Here is a 23680-nt window from a genome sequence, read left to right on the forward strand (position 1 = left end):
CCCCCAATCTTCTCTCTTCACCACCGTCGCGGTAATGGCCAAAATGCATGACCAGTCTTTTCATAATCAGGGGAAAAATTGTGATTTTCCAACGTACGATGAATTTAATTAATAGGGCAGAAAACATCTGCATCTCCTCAAAAGTCTGCTCTTGTTTTTGGCTTACATGTATTAAGCGATAAATTTTGGAGGAAGAGTGGCATTTCTGACAATTAGCTTCGACCTTTAATATTTTTGCTTCTCTTTTCATACCAAAGAACGCCTTTGTCACAAAATGTTCGCTGCTGATTATTAAGTTAAAAAGCGTACCTAAACTTTCAATTCGCTTCAGGTTCTTCGATGTGTGGAGGTAGAATTTTCGAATCTGGTAGAAAAGAATGACAAGCACTACTGTCGGAATCGCGAAAAGAGGGTTGACCGTTAATGTCACGATCATTGAACCGATCACCATCGTAAACACCTGCAAATTTAGCATAAAAAGTTAAAAAATTTTTTAAAAATATCGAAATAGAGCATTTTCATCCACACGAGATAGATCAAAAAGAGTCATCCGACCGAGTTTCCTTCAAAGTAATAGATATGCAATCCCATGACAGCTAAGTTTGAATAGTAGCTGGATTCAAGGATTCTGTGTGTTATGTTTTTGGAAACTATAATATTTTTTTGGAGCGCGGATGGGATGAGTATTAGTTCTGAATGAGTGTGGGAACTCCAAATAAAAGAACACTAAAATTCCACAAATATCAAACAGTGCTTGAAACTTCATTGAAAATTATGTCGTCAACTTCTAACTCTGAATGCATTGTTCTGCATAGAATAGTGTGTGCATTTACCTATACATGGGGCGTATTGAAGGTTGTAAAATCAATAAAATTACAATGTCACCTAAAGGAGTGTAACTTTTTCATTATTTTAAGAACTCGAAATTTTTATTCTCTCTTTTTTACCAAAAAAAAAAAATTAAACAGAAAGTAATTCTGAATGTTTTGTTACGTCGCGTGCTCTCTATTATTTTTGGTCTGAGGAAAAATTTGGAATATCACAACCCTTTTAAAGTGATTTATGGATGGGTAAATTTACACCAACGTCATGGATGTGAAAAAAGTGTGCGAGAACTTATAAAATGCTAAATCACCCGCTGCAGCAGTTACTTTAGCAATGCCAAGATGTAAAACTAACTGCTGTGGCAGGTGATTTAGCATTCTATGAGTTCTCGCACACCATTTTTACATCCAGAATGTTGAATCAACTTCACTTTTTTTTCGGTGTAAGCATAGTTATTCAGAGTTTCTCTCACCTGTCCACTGTCCATTAGGCATTTTGGAAGGAGCTCATCGATGGCACCGATGTCTTTGGAGAATCTGTTTAGAATTCGACCTGAATAAGAAAGGCAAAATGAATAAATTTGTATAAATGAAACAGGCTGATAGGGTCATTGTTCTTAACACACGAGATATTGTGACAAAAGTTATTTCTCACCATTCGTATTTGACGCAAAAATATTATTTTAGACGATCATTTCATGTTTAAAAAATACATGGATAAATTGATATACCCCTTGAAAGTTCCTGGGAAAAAATTTAGGCCTTTTGATCCCGTATAAACTTGACTGGTCCCATTCCTCATGGAAAAGGGGGTATGCTAAACTGAGGCGCAATTTATCTGTAGCATGAAAGGAAAGCATTTTTAGGTCTCAACATCAATGTGGAATGAAATTTCTGCAGCGATGATTGTTGATCTGTTATAATGTCTATTGAAGCTGAAATAACTCCAATCGTGCCGAATAATGAAAAATTACCTGAAGGATTAGCATGGAAGAAGCTCAAAGAAGTGGAAACAACTGATCTGAACATATTCCGATGGAGTCCTATTGAACATTTCATGCAAGTGTTGAAAAATACCATTGAGCGACCTAATCCAATCACAAAGAGAAGGACAACCAAGGCAGAATACACGGCAACATAAACCTTGAATAAAAACAGAAATATTAAGAGAAGAATGACAAATTCGTCAATTTAATGGTTAAAGAACTACTTTTAACCCTGTTTTTAGAGTCACGTGATTTTTTTTTTTTTTTTTTTTTTGTATCTGATCGGTCCTGAGGCGGCTTGCTTTCTGACTAACTAGAGGGTAGGATAAGAGGAAAATTTGAGCCTCGCTTAATGAAAATTGGCTCAAACTTTGATTGCAATTTTATCTAAAACATTCTCACCACCTCAAAACCTAATTGATGTGACAAATGCGATTGTGGTGTTGTCTAAGAGTGCTCTTTTTTAAAGTAATCGGTTATTTTCCGTCGGTGATAATTATGTTTAACTCTTGTCATTTATTTTTTTTTTAAAATACTTCACAAAGTTCTTTAGGTATCAGACAAACTCGTTATTTTTTTTCAAAATAGTAAGAAGTGTAGAACATGTATGAAGCAATGTTCAAATACCTTCCTCAGGCGCTAAAAAAACCATAGAAAATGAAGGTGATTACAAAAAATAAACTAATGATAATGATAATTTGAAACTGATTAATTATTTCCTTTATCCCTCCTCTTTTTAGGGAAAAAGAAGAAAACAATGTGTTATTTTTAAAAAATCCTATCACACGATAAATTTCGAATCCTAAAATTCAAAACAATTTCCTTATCATTAACCTTGAAATATTAATGATAGACGATTTGTATTATTTTGAAATCGATCGGATACACATTTTATAGTGTTAGTTTTTAATCTAAGTTTTAGAAAATAAGAAAAAGTCTGAGTGTCAATGAAGAGAAAAACTTACATATTGAGTAAAATCACCGTGGACAAATTCAAAGAAAGATTCTTCCGAGAGACTTTGAATGTCAAAATCCTTCGAGTGCTTTGAGGAATGAATCCTGTCCTGTTCAATACCTACCCTATCAAAAAATTGGAAATAATTAGAGCGCATCATTATATAAAAATGGCACCGATTTTGTTTCATGCTTGATTTAAGGCATAGAGATAGACGAGATAGTGGAGGATTTGAGTTCATTGCATCCTGCGGTGGCATTTTCTTTTGAGAACAAACTACAAAAAGTAATTATCCCGTGTATGTGTCATAAGACATCATTTCCTACTTTTTAAGAAAAAATCCGTAACCGTATGTATGAACTTGTGCCAGCAGATCCTCAAAAAAGAAAAAAAATTAAAATGTATCTGGAGATTACAGTTATTAAGAAAATTATTGAATAACACGATTTGCGTGATATTTTGCTGGTCTGATACTTAACAAACGGGCATCAGGTAATATCAAATTTTGCTTTTGTTATGCAAAAAAAAAGAAAATCGGCTGGAGTGGCTTGAAATATTCCACCTGATACACCTGTTAAATAATGAGTCCTAAGAAATTAGTGTAACTGCCTCTACTCTGATGAAAAATTGTGCGTGTACGTTTCTGTAATACTTTCCACACAAGTTCCCTTTAATCAGAAACCCAAATGTGACAGAGTATTGTCAATCTTCACGTCAATCATTATTTTTCCCGAAAGAGTTTGAAATAAGGGTATATTTCCAAAAAAAGTGAACATTTTGTAACGAGGAATTTTTTCCTTCATCTATAGACTACCATTTCATTAGAACTACTGACACGAAGCGTGAACACCTGCCGGCCATAAAAAAATGCATCAACCACCACGTCACCCGATCATATTTTCGAGAAAAAAAGTTTGAAAAAATGAAATTTTCGTAAAAAAGTGAATATTCTGAAACGAGAAGTTGGTTCCCTCTTTTATATGCCACTGTCGCTTCAGAACTTTTTACAAGAAGGCCTAAAAAAAAGTATGGTTTTCTGAGCGTGTGCTTTTATTTCAACACGCTACAATGGATTTTGCGAGCTTTACGTGACCTATTTTTTCGTGCGTTGATATAGTTTCAAAAGTGAAAACAGGAAAAAACAACACGGCTTATCTGCGTGATAGCGAAGAGAGCTTTGAGTGTCAAATTTTCGAAATCGAGTTTCCTTCAAAATTCATCTACTCTCTTTTAGATGAAATCACTAAAATAGCTGAAACAGCAAAATTCATCTTAATTGTTTAAAAATGAGAAATGCAAGAAAGCTGTAAGTGCGCAATAAAATGGCGTAGTTTCAGGCAAGACAGGAGTAAGTGACATTATTTCTGCAGAGATCCAATGAACACAGTGCTTTCAAGAAAAGTGCCACCCTCTCCTGCCGATTTTTAATCTGATTTGGGTTTGTTGTGTGTCTAAGACGCAACCATGAAAGCACGCAGAAGAAAGCACTTACGGCTGCTTTGCCTGAAACTACACTGAAGAAAATAGTTCTGTCCACAGGGCTCCTGCACTTCTTTTCTAACAGTCATAGAAGCTTCCATTATGAGGACAGAGTACTCTGTTCCCACGACCGAAGTTCTGTTCTGACAACAGGAAAATTCTGTAAGTGTAACAACGAAACTGCAGGAGCCCTATGAACAGAAGGTTCTGTCGTCAGCACAATCTATTTTTTTCTGTGTAGCCTAATATGAAAAAGAATAATACCATTTTTATGTAATTACAATAAAATCGGTCAGTTTTTCATCATCCAAACGATCTCTATGAGTCTTTTGGATGATTAGTGGCAATTTGACAAAGAACGAAGGCTCCTTTCAATAACATTTTCCGGTAAGACGCTTCTAAGCTTGTTTTCTCAAAAGTTCATTTTTGCACTCACTGCTCTCTTCACTATCACGGCAGTTATGCTCCACGTATATCATACTGCATGTATTTGTATTTCATTAATTTTCCAATGCTCATGCTTACCAAAAAGGCACGAAGTAGTCGCAAAGGCTGGCAAATGCCTGGGCAGCGAAGAAGAGCGAGATGAAAAGCATGGCCATGCAAATGTTGGAGCCGCTGTTGAGGTAACCGAAGGTGACTGAGCCTTTGTAGGCTTCGAGTGCAAAGAGCTCCTCCTCAATGCTCGAGGTCGTTGGTTCATTGTCGAATTCGTAGATATCTACGCCAGTGAGTGAAACTTCATCACCGGTTTGTCCGTGCATCGTGGATTGGTTGCTGGTCCGTGTGCTTCGCACACTCTGTAAAATGCAATGGAAATTTATGAGAGGGAAGAGAGATAGACCACTAGACGGTATGGCACGAAATGCAGGTAAATAGAAGATGTCCTTGTTTCAAAATTCTATGTGAACAAGAAAAAAACTCTGAATATGTGGCCCGAACTGTAACAGAATAGTAGAATAGGGCTGGATCCACACTATTCTGCGAGGGAGGTAAGATCAGAAGATTCCGAAAATTGTCATTAAAGTCAAAACTTAGAATTCTAATGGGTATCAGTACAAGTCTTGGAGGGGGGGGAGAGAATATTCGGCTTCATTAGAGTTCAAATTTTTCACTCTAATGAAAATGTTTGGGATTTTTGGTCTTCATTTCCTCTCTGAAAAGAGTGGATCCAGCATTTTTCTACCAGTCTGTTTTTAGTGAACAGAACAACTGAAGCTAAGCTGAACTGCATAGCAAATCAAGTAGCAAAAGCTGTATTTTTATTTTTATTTTTTAAACTGGGAGCACAGTAACATAGACCAATACTTTTTGTTGAGAAAAATAACAGAAAAAGAAGAAAAGACCTAAATAGAGCTGTCAAAATTTAACACCGCTTTACGTTTCACAAAATTGAAATCTCTCTTTCAATGTAGCTTTTATTCTCTGGAAACTGAGGCTCCAATTCCACAATCAGACGATCAAAATCCCAGTGAACTGAAGAGCCATCAAAGTCTTTAAACTGAAACTTTGTTGACAGTTGAGATCGATGTTTGTGACCATTTGAAGCTTTTATGAATTTAATAGAATGGAAGAAGCTGTATGCCTTTAGACGATGAAAAGTTCATGGTATGACCAGAAAAAATTACGAAAGTAAAATCGTTCTTTGAGAGACAAAATTGCTATGCAGCATGAAAACTTAAAAAAATACCTTCAGCTTACATGAACGGAAGATTGTGAGAGCAAGCGTCTACGTGGTTTGTCTTCAAATTCATCTTTCTCCAAGTCGTGCTCCATCTCAAATACGTTATTTTCTCGATCTCCGGCAGTTTTGCAGACTTCTTGGTATGTTCCCTCTGCTTCCTTCTTACCCTAAAACATTAGGAAACATATTAGGCAAATTTTACGGGGCCTCTCTTAAAACGAAAATTTGGAGAAGTAGGTTCCCGTAATTTTTTTTTTAATATATGAATTTGACACTTCACAATATCAACCAACAGTATGTGTTAATTTTTAATCCTCTAAAAAAAATATAAGTGTTTTGAGAAAACACTGAATCGTGGTCAAATACTGTCCGTGGACAGTACCTATACAATAGAGCGTTGCTACACTTCTCTGAGGGATAATATCAAAGCAACCAGTTAGAAGTACATACTTAAAAAACGAACTTTACAACTTAACAACTGGTTTAAATTGTTTTACGTATATCCTCGAGATGCGTAAAACAAAATTACTGCATTCAATTTAGCTCAAAATGTTTAAAATTTACATTTGGATTATACATTAAAAAATTGTATAAATTCAAAGACTTACGTTTTCCAGTTTGATGATTGAGTTTACTTGATGCAGAAACTGAGTTTGATGAGTGACAAGTATCCGAGTTTTACCGTTCAAGTAACCTATGTTAAAATAAAAAATGGTCTTGTTAAAATATTTCAACTTATTTTGACATTTTTTTATTATATCTGCGAAAATGTATGAATAAATTTTACACCATGCAGTTATTAGTGGTAGTTCATATTATATTCGGCTTTTATCAGTGAAATAGTTCCTGTGCAAAGGACAAGCTACGATGTTGGCATATGAGCTATTGAAAGAGACAAATCCACTTTAATGAAAGATAATAAAGTTAAGTTAACGGTGTTTATGAAATCCTCAAGCCCTGTAGTAATTACATTTGCAAAGTATTTATATGAAGAAAAATGCAGAAAGAAATGGACTGATCTTTGAATCGCTCGACTGGTTTTCATCGTTATGGCATCAATCAATTTTTTTTGTCTGACTTTATTCATAATTGTTTTGACTCGCAAGAGAATTATTAGGAGAATATTAAGATCCAACTTTTTAACTTTCTTAAAAACATGGATAGTAAATGCAACTTTCGACCTTTGAGAAGATACATTAAATCGGAGATAGATTATTTGTGCATTGATTTATTTATTATAATTTTAATAATAAAAGAGAACATTGAATGCTTTAATACTGACCATTTATGCAATCTTGGAACAAATGTTTTCCAACATGAGCATCAACAGCAGACAGAGGGTCGTCAAGAAGATAAATATCTGCGTCTTTGTACACGGCTCTGCAAAAAGATGATAGGATAAATATTTCAGAAAAAATAACGAAAAAGTTATATTGAAAATTGAATTTCCTTACTTGTACCAATATGGTGTTATTCTGAAAAAGAAAAAAATATCCCAGTTTCGGCCCTCTAATAATCATTCGGATATTTTCGGATATTTTCGGCCTTAATTTGATCAAATGCAGAAAATTGCGAAGCGAGAAGGAGAGTAAATGCTCACAAAAATATACCTCCACGTGCGTGTTTTTCTAGAATGTCCAGAAAATTCAACGTGACTTCATTTTTATGTATAAACGATAGGGGGATCTCTCAAACAAGAATTAGTGTATCCAAACGTTCGCGTCAGGACATTGGACTGAAGGCATGAAAATTCAAAGCGCCTTCAACTGTTGAGTATGCAGCACTGATACCAACGGAGTACGAATAGTTGCTGCAAGAGTCAGCAATCCCTTGGACGTATTTATGATAAAACTAACTAGGTGAAAGAAAATGAATAAAATCAAATAGAACTTTGTGCATAAAGTTTCTGTGCTACATACTTCCTTTTGACTTTATTCATATGCATATAGTCTAATGTAAGACTCCATCACATTTTGAAAAAATCCTCAAACATCAAAGATATTAATATCATTGACAAAAAATCCTACATATATCTAGAACATTTATAATTTCTAGATTTCCGACTACAATGGATACCAATCCATACCTGGCAAGGTTGATACGAGCTTTTTGACCGCCGGACAGTGAGGCACCGCGCTCTCCGACGAGTGTAAAGTCAGCATTCGGAAAAGAATCGAAGTCCCGTTGCAACATGCACACTCTGATGACTTGAGCGTATTTTTTTCGGCTGAACGGCTCGCCGAACAAGATGTTCTGCCGAACGGTCGATGCGAACACCCATGGTTCTTGGCTGCAGTAGGAAACTCTTCCATATATGTTCATCTTTCCCGACAAGAGAGGCAACTCATGTAGGATCGTCTGAAGTAACGCACTCTGTAAAAAATAAAAACGAATTAACCATCAGCCGGAACGTAACATTTACGAATAGACATATCAACCCATACTGCCGTGCTAAGGAAAAACGCCGTATGAAGCTTCAGACGTTGCCGTATCCCCCCCCCCCAAAAAAAAAAAAAAAAAAAAAAAACAGATTTACTGGGAAACTTGTGAATATTTTTCTTCGAATTTTTCAGACGATTTTGTTCACAATTTAATCGAAAATAACTGAAAATTTCAAGGAAAAATACACAAAACTTTCCTCAAAAATACGTGTTTCATATGAGGAAATTTGGCAACCCTCGAATGTTCATACGGCGTTTCTCTTTAGCACGGCAGCATAGCACGTATCTCGGTTGCGACGTTGCAGACTTCTTTTCATACCCTTTCCAAGTTTTTTCAAAGTCAATACTCTCCGTGCGAGGAAAACTGAAAATTTCAAAACATTTTATTGATTTGTTCTCCATTAAAAAATAAAATGAGAGAGTAGATTTGTAAACACCGCAAACGAGACACTGTCTAGTAGTTTCACCGTCGATAATTATTGTTTACAGCGTTCGATGCATGAGGTCCGTTTGGTTTAGTTTCCTTGTGCAGATACATGCTTGAACGGATGGGCCATAAATAGTAGCTCCATATTGCAAAAAGAAATCCAGTTAATCGCCGGTGATAGCGTGAAGACTCACGATAATCTCTTCGTAGTAGTGTTAAACTGAGCAAAAGGACCGAAAATGATTTTTCGTGCTACCTAACATCTTCCGAAAAAACATCTATTAATGAATCATCATTTTTCATAATTTGAATGCCTCTCCTTAAGTTCTCAGATACATGACATGAAATGGGAACTAAGATCTTTCAACAAAAATTGAATTCAATACATTAAGTTGTCCATGTTTTTATGTCGCAACATTAAATAGTTCGTATGTAGGGATCATTGTTTAGAGGCATTGAGCTATTGAGGCTATTAACGTCTTTACATACTGTTTTGATTGTATGAATAATTACGAAAAATGTCGATCTTTAACTAAATGGATGAGCTTTAATAGATGTGAAAAAGTTCAAAATTTAGAATGAAAAACAACTTAATCAGCCAAAATTCACATAATAAAATAACAACTTAATTTGGGGTAAAGGCTGCAAAAAAACAACATAGCATAAACAAAAAACCCGGAAAGTCACAGAATATTAGCACTTACATTTTCAACCGAAAAATTAAAAAAAGTACCAATGATAAAAAAAAATCACTAGCAAATCAAATCATGTTTTTGAATTTATTATTATTATTATTATTTTTCCGGTTGAAAATAGAACTGTTAAAATTCTGAAACGTTCCTAGTTTTATGTTTATTCGGTGTTGTTGTTTTTTGCAGCCTTTTCTTCAAAAGTTGGGTTGGTATTATTCTGAATAAAAAATATATTTATTAGTGAATTGAACATACTTTTCCAGCGCCAACCGGACCGATGACAGCGACCAACTGGCCATTCGGAATCGATAGGTCAATGGAACTCAAAGCTGCCTCGTTACATTGCTTGCTCCACCAGGCTGAGACATTTTCCATCTCGATTCGACCCGCTTTCGAGGCGTCTACGTCACCAATCCTTCCACGCCATTGATACTCTTCAAGTAAAAGAAATTTCTAGGATACAAAATTGAATAATTGAATTTAGTTAGTAAGTTAGTAATTTTATTTAGTCTACACAGCTGGAAATGTTTTAAAAAATTAGAAAGGAGTTGATCGCAAACTTGATAAAAAATATCCAAATACTTACTTCTTTTAGTTCTCAACCAAAATCGGCTAGACTAGGGTCGTATAGACCATTAAATTTTCTGGACTTCTAATATTTTTCAAAGCGGGAGCATCGAAAAACCCCTTAAGGATTTTCAGGGCCGGATTTTCCTACTTGCCGCCCATGGGCCGGCCGCCTGTATTTTGCCCTTCTCATCCGTTTTGAAACATCAATAAAAACCATCAAGTGAACATGCCAGCGGGGAAGGGGTGCATAAGACACGTTTACTGGTGTTGAACACATTTTTTGGGAAAGCCCTGTCAACACTACTAGCAAAAGGTAACGGAACCTTGCGCGAAAGTCAAGTTTCGTAAACCTATCTCTAATGGACAAGGCCTTCCATTCATAAGAAATGAACGGAAAAATTATGAAAGAACAAACACAAAATTTGGTTTAATGATTCTGACTTCCGCCGCCGCGCCGCGCCGATCGCACCGTGTTTGGCACAATGCGTGAAGTATCCACGCAGTCTTGTAGGCGCTATGCGTTTCACGCTGACCGCACTGTGTTTGGCGCAATGCGTGAAGTATTCATGCATTCTTGTAGGCGCTATCCGTTTCACGCTGACCAGAATAACCGCACTGTGTTTGATGAAATGCGTGAAGTATTCGTGCAGTCTTGTAGGCGCTAATATGTGTTACTTGCCGACTGCCGCCTCTCCGGCTTCTCATTTTCATCTCAAGTCCTCGTAATCATTTCTCCCTATGTCGCGCGTTCCAGGCCAAATTGTGTGTTTGGTTTCTCTCTTAACTCGACTACTTAAAGGTGCTGTCTCTCATATCACTGAAAGACGACAAAATTAGAAATTACTATACTCTCAGGAAATGAGAGATTTTGTAGCCTTTTCTCGTTTGTAATTTTTTTTTCTTAATCCGATTTTTTTTTATACCTACATTTAAAAAATTGCAAAATTTACCGCCCCCTAGTTTTGCCGCCATGTGGCCACCCCCTGAATCCGGCCCTGAGGATTTTATATACATAAAATCCTTTACAATTACATACAATTTTTTTCTGTGATGTTGACCCACAGATAGTGTATTGGTCATTAATCGACGCCAGCCTAAATTATTTAGAAAATGATGCATATGATATTTGAGGTGCTTGGAGGGCAAGGCGCACAACTGCAGTTTTTGCTACTTCGAGAAATGCGAGTCTAGAATTTTGAAATTACATGATCCTTGTGGCGGAGAGAAAGTTCAAACTGACTTTTTGATGCTTAAAAATTGCAATCTAAGAGCGATTTTTTCACAGAAAATGCAAGTTTACCTAAAATAATTAATATCTCAATTCAATTCAATACTGCACTTATGCGTCTCGTCCTCTAGGCCCCTCCTAAAAATTGTGCAAGGAACTGAGAACCTTCATTTACCGTGTAATTATGAGCCATCTGCACACTGAGCATCTTAATTGGATGCAGCGTTTGATACCAGTGATATGGCACTTATTTATTAAATTTTTGAAAACTTGGAAAAGAAGGAAGTTTTTCTACCATGCTCTAATTTTAAGCGTTAAGTAACGGAAGAAAGAGACATTAATCACTCAGATTTTTATTTCTATATTCGGCTCGTTAAAATATGATCAAATTGAGGGAATAAATTCATCTCTACCTGAAGTCTTCTTATTGATACCAGAAACTCTGATATTTCGGCATAGCCTCGAACAAACATACCGGTCATTGTTTGAGCAATTATAGAATAGTAGGAAGCCACCACAAAAATCTGGAAGAAAGAAAATTTGTAATACAATGGTGAAATATTTGTAAATCTTGAGTCTTATTCAGAAGTTTTAGATAAATTACTGGAATCCTCAGTGCTCTTTTTTTTCAAATGTTTCGCTTTTAAGTGAAAAATCACTATGCAAATTTTATGTAATGTGTCCTCGTATTAGGATTTTAATTGACACGATCTGGTGATAAACTTAGATACTAATGAGAATTTGAGCCTTAGAATACGATCAACTTACCACATCTGCAGATGGAGTGCCTCCCATAAGAACAAACGAAACCAGGGTTGCGAACATTGCAGCTCGTGTAGTGAAAATATTAAAAGTCATATACAATCCTCGCAGATAGGACGTTTTTCGCAAAATCTTGACCTCCATCCTAGATAGGATAATAATGCAGAAAAATATTCTAAAAACCTGAGACTAGAAGGTGATTTAGAAATTTATGATTAAGGGACATGGTGTTAGGAATTGTTTTAAATTCTGATGTTGGCGATTCAATTTAGATGAAATATTAGGTTTGCAGTTTAAAACCTTTATTAGCCTCAATAGCTGGTTTGGTCTTCAAATCAGTTGTACTTGGTTGAATTTTCAATTTTCATATTGGCGTCTCTTGATTTAAGGCAATGCTAGACACCAAGAGAAAATTATATTTTTGCAATTCCTTTTCGTTTAAACACATCATTCACAGTTACTAGCTCAAACTACTAGGCACGTAGAAATTTAAGCGGTTGAATCACCTGAAGAATATTTTTTTACCGAATTTACTAATTTAAATACGGTTTTGACCAATCCATTTAAAATATTTTGAAAAAATTATTTGATTGCAGTACTTACTAATTGTAAATACAAGCACAACATTCATTTCTCTCTATAGGAAAATCGTGTCGGAGCAATTTATTTACCTTCTCGCATACTCCATGAGGGCTGAAAACGGTTTTTCCCACGCGTACATCTTTATTACATGTACACCAGCAATAACCTCATCCATGAGCCGTACTCGCTCATCACATCGCAACGCCACCTGGTAGCGGTATTTTGAAGTTAATTTTCCCGAATAAGCTGCAAAAATAATGAGAAAAATCAAAAATTAAACAATTTTCATCAGTCTGATCGTCAGAAGAAAAATTTCAAAAATGAAATCGGAATGACTTTTGATTTTGGACAATTTTTTTCTGACTCTTTATGTTGATCAATTTGCGGAATATATGATTCTTTATCAAACCCGAACAACAAGAGAATAATCACTAAGCAATACTAGTTTTTGAACCAACATCATCAGCAGTGAGGCGTGAATGATCGATTATCGATATTTCCTCATTTGAAGCTGTGGTAAAGAATCGATTGTTAAAGTGTTCTCTGTTTATCGATCCTCTCCTATAGGTTTAAATGACAGATCAATCGATATATAGCAAAACACGTCATTCCTCTGATTGTAAGGAGGGATAGTCTAAACTCAGACTCAAACTGCGGAGAAAAAAGGCTCAGCTTATGTTTCACCTCGAACCTTTTCAGTCCAGATAACCAAAATTGTCGGTTATGGAGACTGATCTTCGGGCCAGATCACCAAACTTCGGTTCCAATGACCAAAAATTTTCGGTGACAGCTGAAATTTTTTTAAATACCATTCGTTGTTCAGCCCTGCAACCGAGTTTTTTTAAGGGGAGAATTTACAATATGTAAAACAATTTTACCAAAATATGCTTACATTGTATAGGTAACACGATGAAGATTATAGCCATGCCGACGAAGGCCGAATATCCAACGAGTGAAAACAAAAAGTACGCCACAACGACGCTGGCTATAGGCGCCGACCACATGAACGACAAAACTACTGAGACAATTTCGAATCTGCTCACGTCATTGGACATAAGATTGATTATTTGGCCCGGTGCAGACATTCCCAGTGCACTTCGGTCTATCCTTAAACACTGCAAAAATATATAAAATTAATGAACTAAAGTGCATTAATAATATCCATGACAGCTAATCTCGTAACCTCAGTGGTAAAAAGCTTGAAAATGAGAACAATACTGTATTGATTGCTGATTTAACAATTAAATTGTTAAAAAATATGCCCAACATGTTTCAAATGTACATTTTATAATGGTTGGTGGGGTGTGAATACCACGGGGTGGTTAATATTGCATTTCTCTCCTGTAACAACAACATTGAAACATGTCGGACACTATTTATAACTACAAAATGGTTAATTCTGCAATTTCATTTTTTCCGTGTGTTGCCCTTGATCAAAAAAATCTAGTGTTGGTCCTGGGATTCATAACATAATGAGGAATCTAATAAGGAATATCTTACTCACCGTCACCCTCTACAAATGTGCGTTTAAGCTTGAAATTTATATCCCGAAGAGTTGAGTTTGCAGGAAAAAATGTTTGAAATTCAGCAAAGTATCTGAATTTAATTTTAGACTAATTAGGTCTTACCTAAAGGGACTTTCGTTTTTTCAGGAAGATTTTCTGATTGGATAGGATCTTTTTTATCCTAAAGCATCAATTCCATCTATATCATCGGTTGCTTTTGCTAGCAATTTTTGGCCTCCACTTAATTCGTCAGTTATTACATTAAATTGCACCGATAAAAAATTATGTCAGTGGTTAGTAGCTTCTCAACCATAATTGCATACCGTTGCATGAAAGCAACAAATGGTTTTTGGCTTCATTTCTATGCTGGCCAATACTAAATCTATTGCTGGGTTTCTAGCGTGGATGGAAAACGGAATCAGATGTACGCTTAGCACTGGCAAAAATCCTCCACTGGCCATTAACTTTTCTGGGGATAATCCTAAATAACATTAGAAGTCTAGTAAACACTAAATTTATTTTTTATCAGTTTTTATTTGATCGTAATGAAAGCACAAATTGGCCTGCAGTCACGACCGATTAGAGGTTGCATTTTTTAAATTAAAATTTACCTTTCTGTAGATGAGTGAGATAACTGCAGCACAGGCTCTTTGCCCAAGATGCTGACTCGTGAACTGGTAGTGATTCATAATGAGTGTGGTGCAGCAAGTTGTGAAAATCAACAACCCCGCGTAGATCATGGCATGCTCTCTTGAAATTATTGGATTCTCCTTGAAGTAAGACAGCAGCATACCCAAGAAGAAAGGTTTACAAAAACTGTGGAAAAATTCAAAGGTATATAATCAGTGTAAATAAGTATTAGCAGTACATGTAAAGGAACGATTAGTCGAGAAAAAAATTCATATCGACGGTAAGGGTCGGCAATCACATAACTTGGTTTGCGACGTCGTGGACTTCCTGTCATAATTTATTTTTTAAACGGAAAACTACTCAACGGCAATTCTTTAAAACTGCCGTGATTTTTCTTCCTGTGCGAGGAAAATTCTGCAAAAACTACAAGGAATGATGTCAATTTGTTCTCCTTTAAAAAAAATAACATAGATGCGGAGATTTTCAGACACCGTAAACGAGATATCGACGGCGAAACTACCAGACCACGTATCTCGTTTGCGGTGTTTAAAAATCTCCACTCACATTTTATTTTTTTGAAGGAGATCAAATCAATATCATTCTTTAAAATTTCCACAGATTTTTTTCCTCATGAAGAGGAAAAAATACGGAAGTTTTCACGAACTGACGTTGAGTAGTGTTCCAATTAAAAAATAAAGTATATCAGGAAGTCTGCGACGTCGCATACCGAGATACGTGGTTTGGTAGTTTCACCATCGATATGTGATTGCGGACTTACGCCGTCGATATTATCAAACAGCCAAGCAAGTCCTCTTCGTAAACTGGCTTTACAAGTATGTTTCGTTACTTTAATATCAGAAATCCTCAAAAAAAGTGAAGCAATGGTGGACTTACCTCAAAAATAGCTCATTTGTCAGGTGCAGTGCAGTTATTACACTGAAATCTCTTTTGAATGCCCGCACGATGGCTCGTAGTAGGCTAGGATTTTCATATTTTTTGAGTTCTTCATTCCACGACCTGGAAGAGACAGAGTGATTGAAAAGTTATCGGCCGTTTACTGAAAATATGTTAAAGTACCATCAAGTGCCAGAGGAGCTATATAATTACAAAATTATAAAACTTTGCCGCATCTTTCTATCTTAAAAACATGTAATTTTGAAAATGCTGTTTTAAAGCATCAAACCCATCTTGCTGGCTAGAATACACTTTTTCGTTCAACTTCTAAATTAAAGAACGAAGAATCAGGGCACAGCTTAGTCTGACAATTTGTTGCCCGCCCCCCTCCCCCATTGTCCCGCGTGATAAACTCCCTGTCCCACTTTATAAGTTCACTATGTTCATTTATCGTTTCCCAGTATGTCTCACCTAACCACCCTGGTAAAAAACTAATACTCACACCGAACAATGAAGTTTTAAGACGAGAAGACCGAATTTATTGATTCTTGGTTCAGGTAATTCAGGTTTTCTTGACTAACTAATACTTCTTCAGTGGAAAATTCATTTTGCAAATAGTTCCGATAACCGGAAACTTGGGTTACCAGATCCGAAAACTTGGCTTTTCATGTAAACCAAAGTTCAGCTCGTGGGAAGGAAAGTTCTGTGACTCAACTCTGGTTTTGACACGAGAAAATATTCCATGCCCTCGTTTTTTCCGAGTGACCAGGGACGGATTTAGGGGGTGGCCACATGGGCCGCGGCCCATGGCGGCAAAGATCCGTATGCAAAAACGACATTTTTCGCCCCCCCCCCCGCTGAAACTTATTCAAACTTCGTCTATCAGTTACTAATACTAGAGCGCTTCTTTCCTCAAATTTTCAGACCCCCAAATAATTTTGGGGGGCGCTAGGGGGGGTGGAAGTCAAAACCTGGGACCCTCGATATCTTCCAAACGAAACAAGATATTGAGGCCCGGTTTGGACGAAAAATCGTCTAAATTGCATACTTTAAGATTCTAAAGGTCAAAATCCCAAAATTAAATTTTTAAACTTAACTTATGTGCTTTTTTTCAGTTTTTGAGGAAAAACAATTTCTTTTAAACGGATTAACTGAAATTTCACATTTTGGCGCGTATACGTAGTATACGCCTTTGCGATCGTTTCGAACCCTGCTCGATACAATAACCGAGTCCCTTAGTTCCTTACCGAAAAGTGACTACCGCGAACTTCTGAGATTTTCCAAAGCGTGTAAAAAGTTTATTTATCCGTCAATAATTATGATTTAAAGTTGCTTCTCATTCTGGGGCTCTCTAGTTTATGTGCAGTGAATACCAAGAGTCTACGTTACTTGGTTTTCTTAAAAAAAGCCTAAGAGTACGACGCGCTGATTCAAAATATGCATATATAAGCAGAATCAAGCGAACTGATTCGAGGATGGCTGAGCAGGTCGGCACTCTCGGAATGAGAATTAACTCCTCCGTTTTGTTCAAAACGTTGCTTTGACAGATCTGTAACCTCGGTTATACTTTTCAAAAGTTGGTACCCGTGCTCTGATAGTGCTGTTCATCTGACAACAATGTCAGTGTCAGCTGATAATAATATTTTTTTCATATGAGGTTAATAAAAAGTTTTCAGTCAGTCTTTGACATCCTGAATAATTGTCTTGGTATTTATTTACTAATTTTACAGAATTATATTTTATTTCTTATTACATCCTCTTTGACATCCTGAATAATTGTCTTGGTATTTATTTACTAATTTTACAGAATTATATTTTATTTCTTATTAAAACTAAGAAATACAGTGCAATCTGTGTAAGTGCAATCTGTGATGAGCCTCGAGACTCATTAGGACCATTAGCTAAACGTGGCTCATACAGGAATCCACTTACCCCTCTCTTCCCCACGCTCCTGATCACTGCGTCGGCGTCTCGACGAACAATAGCTAATGACGGTCGCCAAGCTAGACCGGGATCCTCAGCCCTCGCGCAATTACTTACGCTTCATTAACCATTTCACCGTCACGCTAGGATTCGCCCAATTTTCAAAAAAAATGTTTCGCGAGTTTTTAGCAATTTTTTCCTTACTTTCCGTTGAAACACGAATTAAAAGAGGTCTCATTCATAAAAATCGGCCGAATAGAAGAGAAGTTACAGTATTCGAAATCCGAAGAAATCAACAAAACTTCTCCAAACAAAAAAATAAAATGAAGGGGGAAAAAAAGAAATGTATAAATTACAATTTAATATGATTGACCTCAGAATGTGACAAGCAATTCAATTATAAAAAGGAGAAAAAATTGAGTGAAATTACAAAAAATTAGCCTCTTGCAAGGGCTTCCTTGTATGAGTTTTGACCTGAAGACAAGTAAATCCCGTTACATTATTAAAACGAAATTGACTCCATAGTTTAATGCCTTAGTTTCTTGAATACGATATTTTAAAAAAAAATAATCGAAAAATTTATACCAGCAATTTTACCCATGGGGTGATTTCCTGAGAGCTGATAATATCACGATTTCTCATAGAGCCTTCAAAAATGGCTTGCTTTTTGGGCAGCCGATTCGGCCATCAAACCGGAGTTTAAATGGAACTGATAATAACACAAAGCTCTGAGAAAAATTTGAGATGAGTATAGGAAACGGTTTGTAAATTACGAGGAGAGGCGGGCATTCTGTTCAACATATCGATACATAAGTATTTTCACACGTAGAATTTAATTTTCACGTCAGGGAGTCGACATATTTTGATTTTTGCATGAAAAGACGTTTAAAATAAAAAAATCAAGACATATTTAATACAATTGCATTTATATCGAGTAAATCTCTTTTCAATAATATAACGGGATTTACAATACGGTGATTTGGGTATTTTAGCCCCAAAATACTTTAAATCGACTTTATCTTCTAGGAGTTCGACAGAATTTTTCCTTTCTTCGCTTAAATTTTTCCGTAGCACTTTCTTCAAGAATCTGATAAAATTTTGCTTGAGGCAGATCAAAAAACTTAAATTTGTTCGAATAGCTTTCTAGATTCACAATACACGGTCTCGTCAAGGTGCGTCGTTGACCTTGCACTGTTGGATCGTGAATTCTCTTGTTGTGCTGCTTGCCTTTTTTGAAATCTCTGTAAATGAAAACTAAAGGGGTTGATATGTGCGAGTTAATGACGCGCCTTATCAACACATTGTGTTGGAGTTCACTGCTTGTTTTTATTTGAACCAAAGCCAGTTTTTTAAATTGTTCGTCTTTTTCCGCATCCAACGAGTGGTCGTGTAAGCTGGAGAACCGAACGGTTCCGGAGTTATGATCGATTAAAGTTTCCGCTCAACGCGCGCCGACCGATTTTCGCGCGCAAAAAAGTCGGATTTGACTGTTATTAAATCAGATTTAATGTTCAAACTGAGCAAAATGCATTATTAGGGACTCTTGAGGGTCGCTGAGTCCAGAAATTACAGATACTTCCAAAAAATTCACGTTTTTAAAATTACAGCTCCGTTGCACTATTTTAGAGGCCCACTGAGCGCCAACCGGCCGCTCAGTGGTCCTGTACGGAGCTGTAATTACGTAGTAGTACGTGTAGCTACGAAGTATCTGTAATTTCTGGACTCAGCGACCCTCAAGGGTCCCTAATAATGCATTTTGCTCAGTTTGAACATTAAATCTGATTTAATAACAGTCAAATCCGACTTTTTTGCGAGCGAAAATCGGTCGGCACGCGTTGAGCGGAAACTTTAATCGATCATAACTCCGGAACCGTTCGGTTCTCCAGCTTACACGACCACTCGTTGGATGCGGAAAAAGACGAACAATTTAAAAAACTGGCTTTGGTTCAAATAAAAAAATGTGAAATTTCAGTTTAATCCGTTTAAAAGAAATTGTTTTTCCTCAAAAACTGAAAAAAAGCACATAAGTTAAGTTAAAAATTTAATTTTGGGATTTTGACCTTTAGAATCTTAAAGTATGCAATTTTAGACGATTTTTCGTCCAAACCGGCCTCAATATATTGTTTCGTTTGAAAGATATCGAGGTTCACAGGTTTTGACTTCCACCCCCCCTAGCGCCCCCCCAAAATTTTTTGGGGGTCTGAAAATTTGGGGAAAGAAGCGCTCCAGTATTAGTAACTGATAGACGAAGTTTGAATAAGTTTTAGTGGGGGGGGGGCGAAAAATGTCGTTTTTGCAGACGGCTCTTTAGGGAGCGAAATTTTTTTTTAAATGTAGCCATAAAGAAAAATCGGATTCAGAAAAAAAAAAAAAAAATACAAACGAAAAAAGATGACAAAATCTCTCATTTCCTGAGAGTATATCTCTAATTATGTCGTCTTTCTGTGATACAATAGATAGCACCTTTAATTAGTCGAGTTAAAACTAAAAGAGAAACCGAACACGGAATTTGACCTGGAACGGCGCGGCGCAGAGAGCAACGATGACGAGAACTTAAAATGAAAAGGAGAAACCCTCAGCGCGGCGCGGCGGTCGGCATGTACCACATATTAGCGCCTTCAAGACTGCATGAAAACTTCACGCATTGCGTCATAGACAGTGAGTGCGGTCGCTGCGGTCAGCAGCTCGCTGCCGCCCGCTAGCTGGCGGCGTGAAACGCATAGCGCCTACAATAAGGCTGCATGAATACCTCACGCATTGCGCCAAACACAGTGCGGTCAGCGCAGCGCGGCGGCGGAAGTTAAGCTTATTTAACCACATTTAAGTTTGTTCTCTCATAATTTTTTCGTTCATTTCTTATGAATGGAAGGTCTCGTCCACACGGAGATAGGTTTACGGAACTTAACTTTCGCGCCGATTTTCGTGAACTTTTGCTAGTAGTGTTGACAGGGCTTTCGCATAAAAATGTGTCCAACACGAGTAAACGCGTCTTATGAAACCCCCCCCCCCCTCCGGCACGTTCACTTCCTTGATTTTTGTTGTTTGATATTGATGTTTATTGTTTTTAATGATGTTTCAAAACGAATGAGAAGGGGGCGGCAAAATACAGGTGGCCCATAAGCGGCAGGTAAGTAAATCCGCCCTGCGAGTGACCCAGGCTTTTTAGTGCAATAGAAATACTGTATTAAGATCCTTGATAATCTTCACACTTGCTGCAAGCATGCATATGATATTGACAATTTCCAATTTATTCAATGATAACACCATCCTTATAGTCGCATTTTTAACTGATCCCTATATGCGCTGACAAAGGTGACACATTTGTAATTGAAACGCGACAGTCCTGACAGGGTTGGTGCTAAATTTTAATCATAATAATGAAAAAATGATATCAATATTGTAAACCTCCAGCAGATTGCATTCTGTATGATTGTTTATTTTTATAAAGTGAGACAAACTTACGCTTCAAGCTGGTCTCCCAAATACTCGGCGTGATCTTGCCTCCGCGGATCGGATATGTCGTTTAGTCCCAAAACATTCGAGTAGGATTGTTTGAAAATGTCCCATAGCCACCTGAACAAAGCAAAGAAACATATCAGAGAATATTAAAATTAAATATTAACATACAAGATGTGAGTTAAATTGTTCGTTCTTGGTCAGAACAGTTTTACAAGGTTGTAGAATTCGTATTTTTTTTTGAAAATTAAAAAAAAAAATTAAAAAAAAATGCATTAAACCAGACGTGTGAAAGCCAGTTAGACCAATCATGGTTGGATACATTCGATCGTACAATAAACATGATCAGTGCCATTGTTTCTGTTCCGAATTCGGTCTTCGGCACAAGACAGACCCAAGTATTGAGGTTGTCATTATGACAATTTGCCGACACATTATGCAATAATTTACCTCTGTAATTGACCCAATTCATTATTATAAAAAGAAATGACAGTAAGAACAAAATAGCTATCCTGCAAGTAAATTCAAGCGAAAACCGCGTGATTCAAAACGTATATTCATGATATTCAACGCTATAACTTTGAAATTGAGGAATCAAAACCAGTTGTGTCGATTCCGAAAGATTTCAACCAAATTTGTATTCTCTGATAAACTGGATCGTATCCCAGCACAGAGATGAATTCCTGATAAATATGATGGTAAACGGGATCGATTTTTAGCGCTTACTTTGACTGTGGCAGGCAGTTTCGGACAAATAAGGAACATTATTATATGTCTTGAGATTCTATAGAGGATCAATTCCTCTTATCGTGAGTCCTAGGACCTTGCAGAATATCTGCAATTATAGTGTCGTGCTAGGGAAGAACATCGTATGAACCTTCAAGCGTTGCCTAATTTGCCTTGATAAAACACAAATTTTCTGGCCAACTTATGAATATTTTTCTTCCAAACTTATGAATATTTTTCTTCCAATTTTTTAGATAATTTTGCTCGTAATTCCACCAAAAAGTCCTGCAAATTTCAAGGGAACATCTTCATAAGTTTCCTTGAAAATGAACATTTTATCGAAGGAAATGTGGCAACTCTCAAATGTTCATACGACGTTCTTCCGCAGCACGGCAGTATAGTCCATCAGTGACAGTCGTGTAACACTCATCAAAGAGGTCTAATCGTTAGCATTTACGAACATCTATCTTCAAATTATGTTGGTCCACTGGAGTCAGGAATAACATTCTCACTTAGCTCTGCGAGAATCAACACTTCTTTTGTTCGTAAAAGGAATCAGAAAAATGAACGCTGCTATAAACAAAGAATCGGTGAGATCTGTATGGATTTATTGAGCAGCGAAAACTAATAGGGAAACTTTCCATGTTAATCTATGTACAAATCCTCGGTTACTTTTCTCCATACCCCGTGGGAAACCACTATCTTTAAGAGCACTTGAGAATCATTGATTTACTCTTGGAAGGCTTGAATCATCCGACGATAATACTTTATTGATGTCATTAGACTACGGGGACTATTGAAATTTTCGTAGAAGTGATCTTCCACACTTCCGTCCCATAAAATTCATTCAGTGGCGATTTCTGCGAGTTGAGAAAATCCATTTTCCCTCCAATTTAATCCATTAAAATTAATGCATCTTGGGTGGAGCAGTACACTTTAATAAAAATCGGTTGATGTACATACATTCGAATGGGTACATTATATTCATGAGGTACAGACAAATAAGTAGACTTACTACTGATAAAATCATCCAAAATCACAATGCGGCACACGTTAAAAATCCTGAAAGTTACTTCTGAACGAAAAATGTGCGTGATATTGGACTACATTCTGCAATTCGGAACTGAAACTGGCTCATCTGTAAAAACACTTTTGTGCATAGGAAAAGTAATGGTGCACATGTTATTTCTAAACTGACCCAGAAATTTTAGTTCCTCATCGCAAAATGTAGCGCGTTTTAAAATGTCCTGCGTTCACGAGAGACACGTTTAGTAATACTTCTGGTGTTATACTGTTATCAATCCTCTGACAAGTTATTTTGGTCGGAAAGCATGTGTTTTTCTGCTTTTGAAAAAGCAAACGAAAAAATACTTTCTTCAAACGACAGAAAGCACACTTGAGGTACATTGTCAATATTTTAAGAGCTTGTTTTCGTATGTAGGTCAGGTTCTTTTGAATCGCTAATTGAGGGAACTGGATTGACATGACGAAGGAAAATTACCCGTGGACGCGGGAAATTTTAAAATTCGTGATGCTATACACGATATTATTTGAGTTAAGAAGTAGATTTCAGACTTTTATTGACCTGCTCATCGTAACGTTTGCATGATGGTACTTGCATTCTACTACAGGAATTCTGTGCATTTGTCTCTGTTGTACGCAAAAGATTTATTGACGAATTACCAACTTTAGCGGAGACCACTGCGTTTACTTCGATTTGAAATCTCATGAAAGTTTTACCATGGAAAGTTTATCCGTCAGGGTTAATTTTTTCTCTGCATTAAGGTGAACGAATTTAACAGACCCTATAATTAGAAAGATCATTCATTTCATTCGTGACGATGATACATCCAAAAATTTCCAGCATGTGCCGCTGAATTACCAACCTACTTACTACCAAATGGGAAGGAAAAGGT

General features: G+C 36.6%; 1 protein-coding gene across 1 annotated transcript in view; it reads right to left on the reverse strand.

Moving 5' to 3' along the window:
* LOC109030846 (ATP-binding cassette sub-family C member 4) overlaps positions 1 to 23680 on the reverse strand; it is a 38930-nt gene that overhangs the window by 11240 nt on the left and 4010 nt on the right. Inside the window, exons 2-18 of the mRNA XM_019042030.2 lie at positions 21045 to 21155; positions 15660 to 15782; positions 14747 to 14951; positions 13523 to 13745; positions 12720 to 12876; positions 12055 to 12193; positions 11700 to 11810; positions 9744 to 9941; positions 8015 to 8301; positions 7211 to 7308; positions 6537 to 6622; positions 5946 to 6095; positions 4770 to 5044; positions 2776 to 2890; positions 1799 to 1967; positions 1298 to 1377; positions 310 to 460 (exon numbers count right to left, since the gene is read on the reverse strand). Coding sequence (XP_018897575.2) covers positions 310 to 460; positions 1298 to 1377; positions 1799 to 1967; positions 2776 to 2890; positions 4770 to 5044; positions 5946 to 6095; positions 6537 to 6622; positions 7211 to 7308; positions 8015 to 8301; positions 9744 to 9941; positions 11700 to 11810; positions 12055 to 12193; positions 12720 to 12876; positions 13523 to 13745; positions 14747 to 14951; positions 15660 to 15782; positions 21045 to 21155 — 2678 coding nt within the window. The remainder of the gene's footprint in view (positions 1 to 309; positions 461 to 1297; positions 1378 to 1798; positions 1968 to 2775; positions 2891 to 4769; positions 5045 to 5945; positions 6096 to 6536; positions 6623 to 7210; positions 7309 to 8014; positions 8302 to 9743; positions 9942 to 11699; positions 11811 to 12054; positions 12194 to 12719; positions 12877 to 13522; positions 13746 to 14746; positions 14952 to 15659; positions 15783 to 21044; positions 21156 to 23680) is intronic.

Source organism: Bemisia tabaci, chromosome 5 (genome assembly GCF_918797505.1).
Source record: "Bemisia tabaci chromosome 5, PGI_BMITA_v3".
In the NCBI taxonomy this organism is placed as follows: Eukaryota; Metazoa; Arthropoda; class Insecta; order Hemiptera; family Aleyrodidae; genus Bemisia; species Bemisia tabaci.